The following is an 18,386-nucleotide window of genomic DNA, read 5'->3' as shown; positions in this document are numbered from 1 at the left end:
AACTTTGCCTTAACTGATGCTCATGCTTATGTTGGGTCCATCATCTTATTGTTTTATACTAAAAATATATATTTTAATAGTTTTTATATTAAATTATTTAACCTTAAAGCCTTGAAACGATGTGCAGTAAGGCAGGATAGAAACACACTGAAATTCCCTCAGTACACACATCAAGCAAATACTGAACAGCTAGTTTGTAAGAGAATTCAGGAAACCTGACACATTCTCATTTCAACAATGGAAATAGTAAAAATGATAAACTTAACTACTCAAAGCTGCCCAAAGGAAAGCAAAATAAAATTTAAACCTTTAGCCTGACAACCATAGCATGTGCAATCTGACTGCTTTCCATCATGGGCAAGTCCATCAGACAGCACAGAAACAGGGGGAAATGGTATAACAACCCCTGTTAACAGACTCAGTAATTACTACAAAGCTTTTGGGAGGTAGAAAAACTGCTTCACTAGAGACTGGCTATTAAAAACAAATAAACTCTCCAACAAAGCAAGTCAATTTGCAGTATTTTTAATGTAATTTACATTCACAAATCACATTTATCTTTGGCATCATTAATTGGACAGAACAAGGTGGCACCTGGGACTAAAAAAAATTAAGTTAGATTCCTATAAATAACTGAACATCTTTCTAATGTGCCTTTCAAAATACTAGTTCAAGGGCATTTGTAATGACAATGTACCTTCTGTGCTACAAACAAAAGAACATTTATACCCTGTAAAATCCACAGCTTTGATAGAAGAGGTTTAACTCATATACCTCTAAACTGTTTGATACACCAAAAACAGTACCCCCAAGTGAAAACAAGAAATATTCAAAGCATATCCAAACCTATTTGCCAACCATATCCAGAAAACAAATGTTGGGGCTTCTGCTAAACTGCAAACTGCAACATGGTCAGAACATCAAAAAGCCAATATATAAACATAGTTTCTTCCTTCAATTGTATTGATCACTAAAACCTTTTCCCTGGTTGTTGCTTACACCTTGTAAAATGTTTTCATCTACTCCTTTCCAGTATTTATCAGAACTGGTTTTCTATGGAACCACAATACAGAATTACCACCCTCTTCAGTCTACAATTCAGCATCAGGTATGGCTATTTAAGAAAGTTGCAGATTCTACAGCAGTTTTACAACTGGATTTGGAAAAACACATTTTAATAACTCTAATATTTTGCCTTATAGGTAAAGCATAAAAGAGAGGGCTGCCTCAGAAGATGGTTCAGAAACTACAGCTAGTGCACAATTTGCCAGCCAAGTTACTCACTGGGACAAGACAGTTTGAGCTTACTACACCAATCCTGACCTGACTGCACTGGCTGCCAATTGTTTCAGAATCCAATTCAAAGTGCTGGCTTTGACCCATAAAACCTTAAACTTGGGCATCCACTACAATTGGCTGAGTTGCTCACCGAACTTGAGGAACCATGAGGTAGTGAATGCTATCTGTGTTCTTCTCCTGAATGCAGGCAGGATCAATAAGAGTCTTCAAATTCTGGTACATCAGTTCAGTGATAAATGGAGTATAAGGTGCCTGGAATGACAATTTTTCATTACTTGGCTATTCTATATTTTGAAGTAATTACAAATGCGTTATAAATTGCTAAAACTCTTAGGTTGTATCCAACACTGCACAAGCAGAGTTTCACTTATACAAGTAGACTTCCGTTCCCTCTCTTCCTCTACGCCACTGCAAATCTGCTCCGGAGGATCCTCCAACGCTTCAGAGTTGGAGTCTTAAGAGTAGGCAGAGGGCTAGAGAGAACAAGAAGTTTTGTTGTATGCACAGAATTCTGTTGGATATAGCCCAAGATATTCTCTGTGACTATAATGCAAGTTTTCATGCACAGTTTCCTGTCAAAAATGTACCAGCTACAGAGTTCAATCAGGAAACTGTTTCCAGTTGAACAACTTCCTCTGGCTAATCAAAATAACAAAATTACAAGGTCTAATACCACCTGATGACTGTACTTCTTACCTGGCCTTTTTACAGATAGGTATTCAACAAAGAAAATAGCTCATCTCAGAGACCAGGAAGGAAACCTATATCTCTTAAGCTCTCTAGACACCCTCAGAGAACAGAGGAATGAAAGAAAGTGAACAGCATTCAAGTCAGAAATCTTAGCATGCACTGTCTTAGTCCTTGTCCTTTCACACCAGGAGAAAGTGAACCTTCCAAGCCTTCTGACTACTGAGATTTCACCAGGCACAGCCAGGCATTTCTTCCTGACTAAAGAAACTTGCCCTCATTCTCCTTCCCTTAATTAAATCAGAGACTGTCTGAGAGCTGGATTCTGCCCCAGTCCCACATTATGTGCTCCTGCAGAATCATAACCCACATGCAGCCCTAGCAAGAACCCTCTCTGTGTTACAAGCTGGCTGCCATGAGCTTCATGGGGCTATATCAAAAAGCAACGCTTCTGTACCTAAATCTGTAAGAGGATGGCTGTAAGGTAAGGTAAAAGGTAAATGACCCCTGGACGGTTAAGTCTGGTCAAAGGCAACTATGGGGTGCGGTCAGGGCCGGATTTAGGTTTGATGAGGCCCTAAGCTACTGAAGGTAATGGGGCCCTTTATATGTGATATTTTAGGGAGCGGGCTAGCAGGCGGGGCCCATTACTTACATCATAGGAGTCTACACAACACAAAACACTGTTTCTGTATGTAGGTTTTATTTTATTTGTTTTTTATCTTATATTTTATCTTATATTTTGGAAAGTTTTTTCCCTTTAATTTTTTTGGGGGGGCCCAAGAGAGTGTGGCACTAAGCTATAGCTTGTTTAGCTTATACGTAAATCTAGCACTGGGTGCAGCACTCATTTCGCTTCAGGCCGAGGGAGCCGGCATTGGTCCACAGACAGCTTTATGGGTCATGTGGTCAGCATGACTAAACGGCTTCTGGTGCAACGGAACACCGTGATGGAAGCCAGAGCACACGGGAACGATGTTTACCTTCCCGCCACAGCAGTACCTATTTATCTACTCGCACTGATGTGCTTTCAAACTGCTAGGTTGACAGGAGGTGGGACAGAACAACAGGAGCTCACCCAAATTCGAACTGCCGACCTTCCAATCAGCAAGCCCAAGAGGCTCAGTGGTATAGACCACAGCGCTACCCGCATCCCAGATGAATAACTGTACAGTTGTTAATTCTTACCATAAGTCTGCACATAGAGTGAAGAACGCTGAATAAGGTTTCTAAGGCCATAATGCAGTCATCTGTTCCATTTTCACCCTAAGTAGTCATAGATGTAAGAGAGTTTAGACCAATAATTACACAAAATGGTATTGATCTTCAACACACAAATCAAGCAAGTACTCAGCTTTAAAGGGAACCTGAATTAACTCAGGAGCAAACTACTTCCACCTCTCATGAATACACCCTGGAAACAGAAGTAACATACCTTTAACCTCCTGCGATTCATTCTGACATACCAGTTGGTAAGAATGTCTACAAACTTAACAAGACGAGGAACTACCGTGTACAGTCTGTAGGCTGAAAATGAGAGAGGAAATAGCAAGCTGTAATGTCCCATTAACCTTTTGGCTACAGTCTCTTTTTCTTATCAAAATCTTGAAGATATAAGAACCATCTGGAGCCTGTGACAATACCTTAACAACATTAAAAATGTATCACTATAAAGAAAGAATAGATTTGACTATGAGTCCCTTATTCATGTTATCCATAGTTAAGAAATCCCTTTTCAAACCCTAGTTTCAAACTCATATTAAGAGAGCAAAAATGTTCAAATCTGTAAACAAACATTGGGTTTTATCCAAAGTTAGTCCTACTCTAAGTAGATGCACTGAAATGAATAGGCATAACTAACTAGGACCCAGTAATTTCAATGAATCCACATCACACAACCCACAAAAAGTAAATAAAACCACGGATACAGAAATCAGTATATTTCTACTGTATAATCTTGCAGCACCGCACCAACATGAATGTAATTAGAATCCTGAAATTGAAGGAAGCATACACACCTGCCATTTCTGCTTTGAAGAACTGAATGAGTGACTGTGCAAAGGAAAGAATCCATTTATCCATGATATTGTTGCTTTCTTTAACTGTATTCTCATTGTAAAGGAATTCCTTTCCATCTTCCTATGAATATGGAGGTGGGAAAAGAGATTTAACTTGAGCCAGAGCAATATGTTGTGGAGGTGGGAAAGAATCTGTGGTTGGGGTAACCATAACAACATTATAGGTGGTTGAGGAGCAATTTTTCTATTTCTTTCCCCCTTGTTTTCTCCTTACACTTCCCCTTCTATTTACTGCAAAAGGAAGATATTAACTAAGCCAGCTCAGGGGATGATGTAGTTTTGGGATCTATTTAGGCGCATGTCATGGGAGTGTAGTGACTGAGGATCTTACAAGTCCACAGCCTCACCATCCCAGAACACGCTGCTTGGCTCACACATTTGGAAGAACATAACAAGTGGGCCGAACATGCCTGCTGAGCTTTCCGCATGCCTACCAGGGACCGTGGTGATGTAAGTGCCATCCTGCCATCAGGTTTTCCTCTTCACCAGCAGAGCTGCACTTATGTCAGCTGCAGGATCACACCCTAATTATTCCAATTTCAGTTGGTGTACTACAGTAGTACAGACCAGTATTGAACCAGTATGCCTCTGACTGTGCAACAATGTCAAGTGAAAAGAGAACTCCTGCAGTTCATGGGTCATTCAAGAAGTCAGTTGCAAATGTTATTCATTCATTAGACATGTTCTCATGCAGGCAAACACAGCAGCTATTTGCAGATTTATTCTCTTTCTGTGAAAAAGCCATCTGGGGTGAATGCCACTCCGAGAGTCTATTCACCTTATCATGCTGCACTGAGAGGGTAGTAGTTTTCAGGATGATACCATCAGTTCAAATTTCTTGGCAAGTGTATCACATAGCAATAGTTTCAATTGCTTTAATAAGGTAGGATAATTTGAAAAGCGCTTCAGTCAAAAAATAGCTGCTTTCTGGGTTCTCATTTGAGGACCTCTCATTTGGACTTTGCTCCCATTAGCAGGGAACAAAGCACTTCACTTTAGTACTATGGTACATAATAACATTTTATAAATAGTTTAGCAGACGGTAATTTCAAAGCAAGCTTAAAAGGTTAAATGCAATGTAGAGACATTTGCCAGGATTTACTGCTTGCTCCTTGCATGAAATGAGGGAGTGGTCAGAGCCCCTCTTTATGGCACCATTCACCTTAATGCTATATACACAGAGACCCTTGAACAATGTTGAGCCACATTGCTATAACTTAAGGGAGGGGAGAGCTTCATATTTGTGCAATTGCCAGCACAACTTAGTTATGCAAAAGTCCTGGCTCCTATTTGATGAAGAACTCTTAACTCAGGTTGTGGTTTCCACCAAAGCCTTTAATGCTCCGATCAGTGCGATGCACAGACAAAATGAGGTAATGTGGTTCAAAGGCACAGCAGGTGCTGCCCACAACTACCCAAGCAAAGACACGGATCCAACAACAATACCCCACTGAAACGCCAGGAAATGGGGTGGGACAACTTAGCGCAGCAAATGGTTCTAGTCCTTAGAGTGGGCAAGCAACCTGGCACTTCTCTGCGAAGGCTGAACCTGCCCCAACTGTTCATGCTTGTGCTGGCATCTCCATGGTCTCGGTGATGGAAGGGGCACCACTGCCTCATAAGAGGCGCGTGGGACAGGTGAGGCAGCAACCTCCCTGGGACAGGCAACACTATATGTGGTTTCTGGCAACTTCAGGGGCAGAGTTAGTGGCACGATAATTGGACAAGCCAGAACCAGCTTCCTACAACTCAGGAAAAGGAGCCAATGCCTCAAGTTGCAGGTACAGGGCGAGGGAAACTCACCACCACTAGAATGCTCTCTAGTATCCTCTACCTTGGGTTCTCCTGACCTGAGCAAAGACCTTCCTAGCCCACTAGATCCCTTCCTAGGTCATCTTTCTGCAACTCCTCTTCTCTCTGTTGGCTCAACCAGACCTCCCCACTCAGGGCCCATGACAGCAAATACATCTCCCAGGAACTCAATACCACAAGAACGATACAGTGGCACCAAAACTAAGTTCAGAGTATGTAAAATATTAGGGCAGTTTGAAGAACAGTATTAGGAACATTGTCTGGGGACCCTCAGAAATAGCTGATTAATTATGCAGCTCCAAAGCTCTCCTTACAGAGGTGACTGCTAAAAATGTAAACCAATTTCCATTACTATTTATTGAAGTCTGCTGCCTTTATTGCTTCTAATAGCAAGGGCTCCATGGTGGTTTGAAAAGCTCATGTATCATGAGAGGTGAGTAATTATAAGCTCTTCAAGTTATCAATTTCCCATCGGAAACATAGTGTATTCACTAAGATAATGTATCTGTTGAGACTTTCCTTACCAAAGAACCAATCTTCAAAGGACCCGTGTTCTCTCTTCAAGTAAATTATTTGAAAGGCAACCATTAAGAAACAGTTGCTGAGAGAACATATTAAGATTTAAGTACTGACTGACCAGAAGAGTTTTGAAACTTGTATCGCTGACAAGTCAGAAGTCTTCCCTCAGGTTGCCAAGTGTACTTTGTAAAAGTTATGAACTGCTTCAAATAAGCTGGTATCAATGACTAGAGATCATTTAATCTTATGTATGATTACATATAGAAGAGATATATTGCTATTCTTGGAATCCAACAAATTAAACACAATCCTAAATAATGTATTGCCTTTTTACCACTTTTTATGTAGAATATATATTACAGGAGGATTATGGATTTATTAAATCCCACTGGATAAAATGAAATGTTTCTAGTCAATGAGGGCTATAGACTTTGGAACATAAGTTAAATTAAGAATACACATTCTTAACCTAAACATTTCACATTTGAAACAGGGAAGAGGAAATAAATGTTTATCAGATATTCCATTCCCATTCTGCTTTCCTCAGAGCACTGTCCCCCAACCTAGAATAGTAATAGCTGCCATTAAACTAGCAGTTTTTGCAAGTGTTAGGAATCTAAACTGGTCTTCATAAAAAGTGTAAGACATACAGAGAGATAGTGTCATCAAATCATAAATTTCTGGCATCAGAATTTTTCAACTTTAGTTAATATTACTCTTGTAAATTCGCATTTCAGAAGCCATTGGTGCACCAATAAACTGAACAGCTCCCCAACACAAGTGAACTCTAAATCAGATTCTTAGAATAATGCCGGGGTAAGTGGGCATAAATTGCAGCCTATAATTTTTTTGTCTGCAACTACACTCTCAAACTGCATAATTAATACTAACTTGGGCTACTTGAGTTTCAGTTTCCCTACCCTCCCTCAATTTTTAACATTTTTAAACTTTTAACCTCACCTTCTAAGAAGCTCAGGGTGGAATAAACAACTCTTCCTGAACCTCTGCTCACATTTGTCCTCCCAAAAAATCATGTAAGTTAGATTAGGCTGAGAGACAGTTCAGTTTCACAGAAAAGCAGGAAGCTTCCTTATACCAAATCAGAACATTAGTCTATTTAGCTCAGAATTGTGTATCTACATTGACTGGAAACGGTTCTCTAAATTTTCAGACAGGTGACATTCGCAGCCCTACCTGGAGATGCCAAGTATTGAACCTGGAAGCTTCTGTGTGCAAGGCCGATGCTTCCCCCCTTCCCAAATAAACCCACGTTTTCCCCATTACATTTAAAATAAAATAGATGATGGCATTAAGAATGATAGTGACTAACTCAAGGTCAGCACATTATCTTCATGGCAGAGTAGGGATTTGAAAGTGGGTCTTCCCAGTGATGGTCTGACACTATAAGCACTACATTTCTGGCTCCAACAAAATGCAAGAATGAAAAACTGCAACCACAACCGAGTGCACCAACACATGTTGCCTGAGCCATCTTGAGAGCCCATTTGATCAGATGAGCAGGACAGATATCATGAAGAATAACTACATACGTTGGCAGCATGCCGTGTGACTAGAGATCCCATATTGATAAACAAAATACAGTAATGACCAGAGAAACAACTTTCTTCGACACTGCAAAGCTTTGTACCTTAAGTTGCAGAATGACAACGTTCTGAATGAGAAAGCGATATGCATTGTACCATGGCAAGAAGACATCCTTCAGTACATCTCTCACACCTTCTTCTTTAAATCTCAAGTTTTCGGCTCTCACAACAGGAGAATTGATAAGGTACAGCCTACAGCAGCACACACAAACAGAGCAGAGTAATGAAAATTGGGACATGTCTTTAAAGAAAACACACCAGATCCCTTTTTAATACACACAAATTAAAATTTCAACAATCCTCCACCCAGGACCCAAAATAACGTTGAAGTCCTAATACTTTGTTCAGTGCCAGGAAATCTGTAGATGTTGCTAAGATACAACTCATACTGCTGAAATGGCAATTCTAATTGGCAGTATTAGCAGAGGTGTAACCCCCACCCCACCCCCAAAATTCTACAACTACATAAAAACGCATTTCCATTTCTTGCATTAGTCCAATTTAGCTGGATATTTTCTGTCTTTCTTCTTACTCTATTAGGCTGCTGAATAGATCTTCAGAAAGCAAACATTTCTAAAGAACTGTGCTCAAATTACCATCACCCATCATTTCACATTTCCATATGACAAGATGGCTTTTGGACAAACTGATTTTTTTTCTGCATAATGTACAAGAGCCTTGGTATTTTAACAATGCAACCCTATGTATGTATAGTTGGATAGAAGTCCCACTGGGCTAATTCCCAGGAAAGCATGCATAAGATTGCAGCCAAAGCTAAAGAATATGGTTAAAACTACATACAACAGGGATACAGGGTTTGTAGTTAGTGGCCTAGTTTAAATGACATGGTAAGCCAAACTATGGTGTGTGCAGTTCTTTTGAGAGGAGTTTGCAGGCACTTTGCTCCATTTTGCTCTTGCACCACACTGAACAAAGCCAAGGCTGTTTCTTAATTTTCCTATCACATGTAATGAAAGTTGTCATTTTCTGCCCTGAGATTTCAAACATGTAGCTGCTTATTTTACCATCTACACATTTTTATAATGTTGTTTTCCCCCATGCAGCTGTATTCCAAGAGAGTGGGCTTCAAGAGACTGTTCCACAATTCTTCCCAGACATCCACTGGAAAATTTTTACCTGTGTCCTGAGTTCATCTAACCTTCTACTCTTTTTCATGTTCTGATTCTACGTCACACTTCAGCTATATATATTTTTGAAAGTATATATCCACTAATGTGCATAATTCATTTTTCCAACTCTGAGATAATCCTCCAAAAATATCAAACTAGAAAATATTCAAACGAAGAGAGGTTTTCCCCATTCAATTTTGTTTTGATCTCAGAGTATACCAATCATTAAATCCAATGGAGATGGTCAGTTTTCCAAATTTCAAAACTATTAACTGTATCTATACTTTAGTTGTATAGCACAGAATTGAATGGGGAAAGGCTTGAGTTAAATAGCATTTTAAAACAATCCCAAACTCTTCAAATATTTGAGTTTTAAATGGTTGCTCTTCACCAACCTATCTGTTACCCTCAGATGCTGTTGAACTCCCACTCTAATCAGTCTCAGGTGGCCCACCCAATGGATGGGCTGATGGGAACTGTAGTCCAATGTCACCTGGAGAACCACAGATTCCTCATCCCTAATAGGTAAAGTTTCAGCCAAGGAACCAAAAGATAAAAGGTGGCCACTAATAAACTCACACAGTACTTGTTACTCTCATTTAGAGTTCTTCACTTCCTTAAGCAGTTTAAATGTGCAGCTGTTCAAAAATACCACATTTATCAGTAAGCTGCAGAGGATATTTCTGCAGTACTTAATCAAAATTTGCATATGGGGGAAGGGAAAAACTTCTTCCTTCCACAGAAGCTAAATTAGCTCAGTAAAAAAGAAAAAATCCACGAGAGAAAGTCAGAAGTAGTTTACTCTATAAACAGAACACAAGTGCTTGACATCAAGCACTTCAAATAAGTTCAGACATCTGAACTGGAGCTCTCTCCTTAAATGAACCTAGCAAGCACTACTTTGCATTGTGTGTGGGAGTATGTATAAATAAGCCTTTAGTGTACACATATCAGGCAGGCAGCAAGCAAAAACAGATTTATCTTGCTGGAAAAATGAGGACAGCAATGAATGCTCTTGAGAGCTGGGGATTTTCATTTAGGTAAAGAAAATAAAATTTACTGAAGTCTGACATACAATATTTTATCTTGCCAGAAATATATTTTAGAAAGACAGTTTTTAAGGTGAACAAATACAGCTAATAATTCAAACCATATACACACCAAAAAGTGCTCAAGTTCTTCAAGGCTTCCAGAATACAATCAGCTATATATTTGGTTTAGAGCCTACCAACGTCTGGAAAAAATTAACCATATAATGCTGTGTAGAACTGGAAAGCCTAGAGATGGGATAGACAGCCTACGAATGAAAATTCCCCACACAGACACCTAAGCTGTGCAATCAATTTGGCACTTACAATACAATCCCCAGGCTTAATGACTATGCACAAGATGACACCCACACGTGTATAATCAAGAGCCCCGGAGACACAACATGCTGGTAAGCTCATACGAACCAGCCTAATGTCTCACACCACCAACCCAATCGTCCTTGCTATAATGTTTTTCAGTATTTTTAAGATGATTTTGCACGCATCCACACATTCACACAGATATTTCAATGTGGAAATTAAAAGGAGCTGGCAGTGATGCGACAATCCCTTATTCTTCATTCGGTCTAGCACTCTGTTTATACCAGTGGTGAACCAAATGCTTTTGGGAAGCTTTTACAATCTGGACAACTTCACCATTCCATTGAGATGCCTCACAGCACTCCCTCCCTCATTTTGCATATTATAAAAGTATTTTTGTTCAAGATGTATACAGTTGTTCTGCGGTTGTATCTACCTTCCTTTGGTCTTTCTAAAAGTTGTACAAAGTTCTGAGAAGAAGCACGCACACACACTGCTACTGCATGAACAGCAGTAGCTGCACCAGCCAAAGCAAGGAGCAAAAGCCAAATTTTGACTGGCTATACCTAAGCAGAGAACCCACAAACATTAATAGAAACGGGGGGGGGGGGGGGACAATAGCAGGATCCTACCTTAGAGCATCAGCCCCATAAGAATTTACAATGTTTGCTGGATCCGGGTAATTCTTCTTCCTTTTGCTCATCTTTTGCCCATCACTAGAAAAGATTAAAGATGGAAACTATGACAAAGGATGCGTTGCTGGTAAAGTTCTCAAAATTAATACAAATGCTCTACCATTTTTATGATAGAAAGTGGCAGTCCCCTCAAGAGCAAATTATGTTTACTTTCACAACAGCCTTATTGCAAAGTGAAGAACAATGGAACAGGTGGAGAAACAACCATAGTTTTTTCTAGCCATATTTATGTATTGGGTGATAATGAGAATTTTTACTTTATTCTACCCACTCCCGACGATATATAAACTTGTATCATTTTGGAAGGGATTGGGCCTTCAGTGTAAAGTAATTGTCATTCAGCTAAGGTTGGTTATTCAATGAAGGATTAGACAGAAATATCTGCAGCTTAGAACTACATTTCAAGCAGAACCTCAGGAAAGAGCAAGATATTAACAATATTACTTGCCTGGCAAGAACTAGGCCATTTACAATTACATTCTTGAAAGGGGGTTTCCCAAAAAGAGCTGTGGACAACACGAGCAACGTGTAAAACCTGAAAAACAAATTGATAGTTAGCAGCTGATTCTAGGTTAATGCTAAAATATCACACTTTCAAGCCCTTGTATGGCTTCAAATTTTAATTGACTCCTTTTAGCGGATTTCAAACCCCAGGGATATTAATAAGAAATACATGGTTATAGTTATCCAAAAGTGTCATTTTATTATGCAGATCTTCTGGAAAATCTTCATATATTATTTCCCCCCTATTGCTAGCTTCTAATCTTGTAACAAACTACATTATCACACAAAACAGTTCTCCTTCCAAAGCTACAGTGTCAAAAGGAATATACCTGCGTTCAGGAAAACTGAGTGACATAATGATGCAGAAGCTTCCTTTCATAATGTGACTCTAAAGCATTGTGTACATCACATTTGTAAATGTTGCTTAACACAGTCCTACAGTCACTTCAGGGTAGAGGTGTGTAAGCCAGTGCACACAAATACCGTATTTTTCGCCCTATAGGATGCACTTTTCCCCCTCCAAAAATGAGGGGGAAATCTGAGTGCGTCCTATGGAGCAAATGCAGGCTTTCGCTGAAGCTTGGAGAGCGAGAGGGGTCGGTGCGCACCGACCCCTCTCGCTCTCCAGGCTTCAGGAAGACATCCGCAGCCTAGGCAGCCCTGCGGGAGTTCCCGCAGGGCTCCCCACGCTGCGGATAGCAGCCTGCCGCCCGGTGTGACGGGCGCCCTGAAGCAGAGCGCCCTGCGCGCCGGACAGACATCCGCAGCGTGGGGAGCCCTGCAGGAGTTCCCCGCAGGGCTCCCCACGCTGCGGGTAGCAGCCTGCCGCCATGCGCAAGAAGCACCCTGAAGCAGAGCGCCCCACACGCCGGGCAGACATCGGCCAGCCCCACAAGCTCGGGGGACAGCAGGGAGGCGCAACGCTGCCATCCCGCTGTTCCTCGATCTGGTTCGGTTTCCCCGACCTGGTTTTGGGGGGGAAGTAAAGGGGGGGGGAATTCCTTTATTTCCCCACCAAAAAACTAGGTGCGTCCTATGGGACGAAAAATACGGTACATATACACAAATATATATATATATACACAAACCTTCATCTTTCACTTGGGACTTGATTATAATACTCAGTAAAGGAACAGAATTGCACTGGGATTACAAGGCTCATTAGAAATTTAAATTTTGTTTTCCCATGTATAATAGTTCCGAAAATAAGTTATCTACATCACTGGAAAGTTAAGTCCACATCATGGAGTGAAGTTTTGTGTGTGCAGAAGTTGCCAGTAAAAGCCAGAACATGCTAGAATATTCTAGCGCATCTGTAATTTTCCATTCTTCTCACAGCATAGCTGCATGCTTACAGGCTGAGTCTTACCTGAGTGCCAAGGCCACTGGGAAGGGTATATCTGCTAGTCAGTGTACAGTTTCTCACTCTCATTTCTTCTACTGACTTCTATTCTTTGCTTTCATTTTATATATGTGTGGTGTACTTTTTATGCTGAAACTGGATTTTTGCTCTAACAGGAGCCAAGTTGTAGCTTGCTAGTGATCTTGCAATGAACAGTAAGCTGTAAGCCTTAGTAAATCTCTGCTAAAGATTTTTCTGTGTTCTGTGCCTTTTTGGGATGCCTGCCACTGCCAGAGTTCCACTACTCTGGTAATCAAGCAATGGTCGGGGATGTCCTGGGGGCCGGGGGCACAGATCCAGACATTTAAGAACAAACTAGCTAACGAAATACAATCTTTGGAAAAAGGAAAGCCAAAAGTAAAAGAAATGACACCTAGCTCTTTACCCTCAGTGAGAGAAATCAACAACTGAAATAATCCAGCTCTTCCTTACTGTTTTTATCAGCTAAAATGGGGGTGTAAGGTTATGAAAGCATACAATGCAGTTCTACTGCTGAAACTAAGCAGATGAGGCCCTGAAAGTTGCCTTGATAATTGAGGCTACCTGAAAATCAAATGCAAATTTCTCTGAGCTTTTCTGTCTAGTGTTCATGAATTACAGTGAGTTAGACCACCATGCAATTCTCTCTTCGGCTGTATCTGAATGGGTCAACTTGTCTCATTTTGTAAAGAAAAAGGTACTATGTAGATAGCATTTGATGATCCCCCCCCCCCGCCGCCGCCCCCGCATCCCACAGAATACCTTCAGGCTTGCCTTGGCCAGGAAATGATACATAAAAGTTATTCGTTTATCACAAGTTTTGTAGCAAGGTTTCCTATGGCCAAGTCTTTCATCAAGTATTGCTAGTTAGGTTCTTTGCTCTCTGGATTTTTTGTTAGGTAAAAGGTGAAGCAATTTTAATTTCCATATTGCTGCCTTTTGCCATGGGTCTTCTGTAGCCACCTACCTATTCAATCAGCTAGTGGAGGTATCTTCAACCCTTTCAGACCCAGGAACCACTTTTAACCCAAACATGAATTTAGGGACCCTTTTCTTAACCTTTTACCATATATCTGCATGGCAGTAGTGCTCCTTGTTTGCAACCCACCTTGGATCAGGCTGCGACCCACTAGTGGGTCCCAACACACATTTCACAGGTTATTAAAATCATTCAATAACAACTACTTTCTTTCTTCCTTTAAAAATCTCTGTCCATGAAACTTTGTTAGTTCAGTGCTCGCTATACAAACATGAGCCAAATTATATTTCAAGTACTCTTTTAAAGTTATCCAGATTTCCCAGTGCTCTGCAGTTGTAAAACAGACTAATAACAAAGAATTACCATCCTCTGGTTTGGTCAATGCCTTCAGCAATGAAGTCAGCAGGAAACGCATCTTCAAATTCTCTTTTGTTCTCAAATGGGTAATGGACTTGGGCATAAGGCATGCTCCCACTCTCAAACCAGCAGTCAAACACTTCTGAAACACGATGTAATACACCTTTGCCACAGCGCGAGGGGATGGTTATATAATCAACACTAAAGGGAAAATAATCCAGCAACAGTTTAGACACTGAATTTCCACTCTACAAGTTGGAAATTAGTCTTAAGGAACCCAATTACAGAAACAGATGCCAATCCCAAACTTCTATATCTAACATAATCAAGTTGCTTGCATAGATTTTCCAAAATAATTCAGAACTAAAAGGGTTTCACTAATTTAGCACAAATACAATATACTTAAATTATTGCTAATGAATACAAATTGCTGAAAGCTACCCTAATGTCCCACATATCTCTCCAGGTCAGTTTCCAAAGAATGATAGTTTTAGCTAACACTAGAAATAGCCTATGCTTCCCAATAAAACACTGCATTTCAAACCACGTCAGAAATGCTTTTGCAGAAGAACCTTATACAATCCACCTCAGTCCAGAGTCTAAATCTGTCAGCTAAAGCAACATATTATGGTGTTCCATTAATAAACTGTTACTATACAGTACAGGAGTTTTTTGTGGGGGTTGTACAGATAAATGACCAAAATGATGCCTCTCCAGCCTGTGCCAATCTCTGCTTAAGCTGCAGCTACAGAGGGTTGGGAGAAACCCCATAACTTATGTGTATGGGTACGCACAGGGAACCAGGCTGAACTCAGTAAGCCAGTGGTGGGAACCCTGTGGTTCTCCAGATAATGTTGTACTGTAACTCACCATCCTTGTCTATTAGGTATGCTGGCTATTAATAAACATCTTAAAGATTCACAAATTATCCATTCCTGCTCTAAACAGTGACATAAGCTAGTTGGTAGTGTCTCCCCACCAGGTTGAAAATTAAACTCTTGGATTTGCTCTCATTCAGGAGTTAGGGGAAACTGAGAAGGTGAGAAAGTATCAAAAAATGATATTCTGTAACTTAAAGGTGTTGCACAGCAGCAGGACTATCTCCAGAGAATTGCCTGATAGTCCTTTCTGGTTTGGACAAGCAACCAGTTTTTAGACTCTAATATCAGGGATGCATTTCTGAAATGGATTCAACATCCACAAATGAGAGCAGAGCTATTTCTGAGCTACAACAGCCCCTGGCTTGCTTTTGTTACAATCACTTACCTTTCTCTGTGGAGATCAGTCACTTTCACTCCTGACAGCTCTTCCAGTTCTGCTACAGACCCAATACAGACCACCTGTTAAGTCCAATACAGCGGTACCTTGGGTTAGAAACACCTCAGATAACAGACACTTCGGGTTACAGACTCCGCTAAACCGGAAGTAGTACCTCGGGTTAAGAACTTTACCTTAGAATGAGAACATAAATCATGCACTGGCGGCGCGGCAGCAGCGGGAGGCCCCATTAGCTAAAGTGGTAAGGTAAAGGTAAAGGTAAAGGTACCCCTGCCCATACGGGCCAGTCTTGACAGACTCTGGGGTTGTGCGCTCATCTCACGCTATAGGCCGGGAGCCAGCGCTGTCCGCAGACACTTCCGGGTCACGTGGCCAGCGTGACAAGCTGCATCTGGCGAGCCAGCGCAGCACACAGAACGCCGTTTACCTTCCCGCTAGTAAGCGGTCCCTATTTATCTACTTGCACCCAGGCTTTCGAACTGCTAGGTTGGCAGGCGCTGGGACCGAACAACGGGAGCGCACCCCGCCGCGGGGATTCAAACTGCCGACCTGACGATTGGCAAGTCCTAGGCGCTGAGGCTTTACCCACAGCGCCACCCGCGTCCCAGTGGTACCTCACGTTAAGAATGGTTAAGAACGGACCTCGAGAACGAATTAAGTTCTTAACCAGAGGTACCACTGTATATCAAATAGGATTTGTTAATGAACATAGTTCATAGCTGAAGCATGCAACTGGAAAAGTCAGTTGATACTACACTTCTAAACCTCTTATACTAATTGATTGCTATGAAGCCCAGCAGCTGTTTGAAATATTTGTAAATTGGTTTTAGCAAAGCTGAATCACTTCATATTCCACGTGTTTGTAAATATCACAGGTGCTAACCTTCTGATAGCATAGGCAATGGCATGTACTGTAAGAAGAAATGGAGGCAAACAAACTACCCACACCAACACACTTTCTCCTTAACTTCACCACTGTCACCAAGCGGTTATCTTTCCCTGCCCCCCGCCCCAATGACTCCACTAAATAGCCCTTTAACCTTTTGGATTTTAATTTTCCCAATCAACTCCTTATACTAGGTGGAGTTGAATGCAACTTAGGCATCTGAGCAAGGCCTCAAACCAAATTGTGATTTTACTTAAGGTTTTAGTAATGCAACAAGAGACCTAATTATAGTTTTTGTTGTTATCCAAAACAGCAGATTAAAATAGTAATAACAGTTTGAAATCAAACAAAACTTTTCCTTCCCTAGTTAGAACTTTTAAAAAGGTGTCCATTGGATTTCATCAGCAGATTGATTGTTTTTGACAATAGCAAATGGAAAAAGATGGAAAAAGTTTTAACTAGCAAGTTTTAAATAAGTATGCCAACTCTAAATATGGGAAAAATGCTTTTTAAAAAACAAGCTACAGATATTGATGGAAGAATCATTTAATGCTTTTGACACACCAGCAATCTAGAAAGTAAAACTGTCTCCCAGAATTACCATGACAGCAGGATCGCATGCATTCCAGAAACAGATGTACCCCAGAGAAGTGCCTTATACCTACTGTGTTCATTCACAATATACTTTTTGCAAGTTTTGTGGTGACTAGCTAACTGAGCATCATTAAGACATGTCACCATTCTGAATAGTAGTAAAATCCAGCAATGCCTCCATTTTAGCAGTGGCAGGGGAAAGCAGCCAAAGCATGAAGCAGTCAAATAGTAATCTGCCCAAAACGGCAATGGAAACCTTAAGCCACTGAGGATCACACCTTTTCTCTAGTCAATCTGATCTAAAATTGCACTCTAAGCACAATCATAGTAAATAAAATAAAGTGTAGCAATCTTGACTTAAATTATTTTTACTCACCTCTTCAAAATCGTCACTGACCCACAATGGGATTGGCGTCCCCCAGTATCGATTTCGTGAAATTGCCCAGTCACGTGCCTCTCTCAACCAATTTCCAAAACGCTTCTCTCTCACAAAGTCAGGAACCCTAAGTTTTAAAAAGAAAATCTCACTTACAATAAACAAAATCAAGAGAACTTGTTATGCATATGTAGACACCCTACGTTGGAATATTATAACTTTGATAGCATTTACTTTATTTACTTCTCTGGTTCATTTAGTAATGAATAAAGGGTCGCAAAAGTGATCAGAAATCAACACACTTTTCTCCAATTTCCAATTTTGTGGTTTGCTATGATAGTAAACATTTCTGGATCACCCCTCATGTATGGAAAAGAGGAGACTGAAGGTCACTGTGGCTCACTCATGAAGCAGTAAACCATGCTTTTCTATAACATGTGAAACCAAGGTATTACCTACAGTCAAAATAATTTTAGATGCAAACAAGTTTATACTGATCTAGTGTTTCAGAGAGGATTGTTTCATGTGCCTCCTTTGGTTCACCAAATTGCAATGCACTTTCAGAAGAGATATGAGATTAGGTTCTTAACACCATGTTGCTGCTATATCATCCTACAACCTAGGCTTCCACAACCTTGGGCATTTGTACCTCTTTCATCCTTGTGTCATATTTCCTGCATGCTATCTCACAATAATAGGATGCCAGGAAATAACTTGGTCCCTAAGTTATCCCCCAAAATGAACACCCTAAATATACATAAAAGACTTCTGCTGACTGTCACTGTATATAAACCCAAGCGAGTATATTTTGTGCTTGCTGCTTAATATTTGGGCAATAGGTCTCATTCTGTGACTTTT

General features: G+C 40.6%; 1 protein-coding gene and 1 long non-coding RNA gene across 2 annotated transcripts in view; one reads left to right on the top strand and one right to left on the bottom strand.

Moving 5' to 3' along the window:
- The window catches only part of LOC309526090, a 399,393-nt gene that overhangs the window by 323,264 nt on the left and 57,743 nt on the right, over positions 1 to 18,386 (top strand). The window lies entirely within an intron of this gene.
- IARS1 (isoleucyl-tRNA synthetase 1) overlaps positions 1 to 18,386 on the bottom strand; it is an 84,808-nt gene that overhangs the window by 26,392 nt on the left and 40,030 nt on the right. Inside the window, exons 15-24 of the mRNA XM_082212013.1 lie at positions 17,529 to 17,655; positions 15,661 to 15,734; positions 14,401 to 14,595; positions 11,622 to 11,708; positions 11,111 to 11,194; positions 8,044 to 8,191; positions 4,005 to 4,125; positions 3,422 to 3,513; positions 3,175 to 3,252; positions 1,430 to 1,551 (exon numbers count right to left, since the gene is read on the bottom strand). Coding sequence (XP_082068139.1) covers positions 1,430 to 1,551; positions 3,175 to 3,252; positions 3,422 to 3,513; positions 4,005 to 4,125; positions 8,044 to 8,191; positions 11,111 to 11,194; positions 11,622 to 11,708; positions 14,401 to 14,595; positions 15,661 to 15,734; positions 17,529 to 17,655 — 1,128 coding nt within the window. The remainder of the gene's footprint in view (positions 1 to 1,429; positions 1,552 to 3,174; positions 3,253 to 3,421; positions 3,514 to 4,004; positions 4,126 to 8,043; positions 8,192 to 11,110; positions 11,195 to 11,621; positions 11,709 to 14,400; positions 14,596 to 15,660; positions 15,735 to 17,528; positions 17,656 to 18,386) is intronic.

This window comes from Podarcis vaucheri, assembly GCF_965113315.1.
Source record: "Podarcis vaucheri genome assembly, chromosome: 2".
Lineage (NCBI taxonomy): Eukaryota > Metazoa > Chordata > Lepidosauria > Squamata > Lacertidae > Podarcis > Podarcis vaucheri.
Note: the sequence above shows the minus strand (reverse complement) of the source record. Positions and strands in the feature narration are given on the sequence as shown.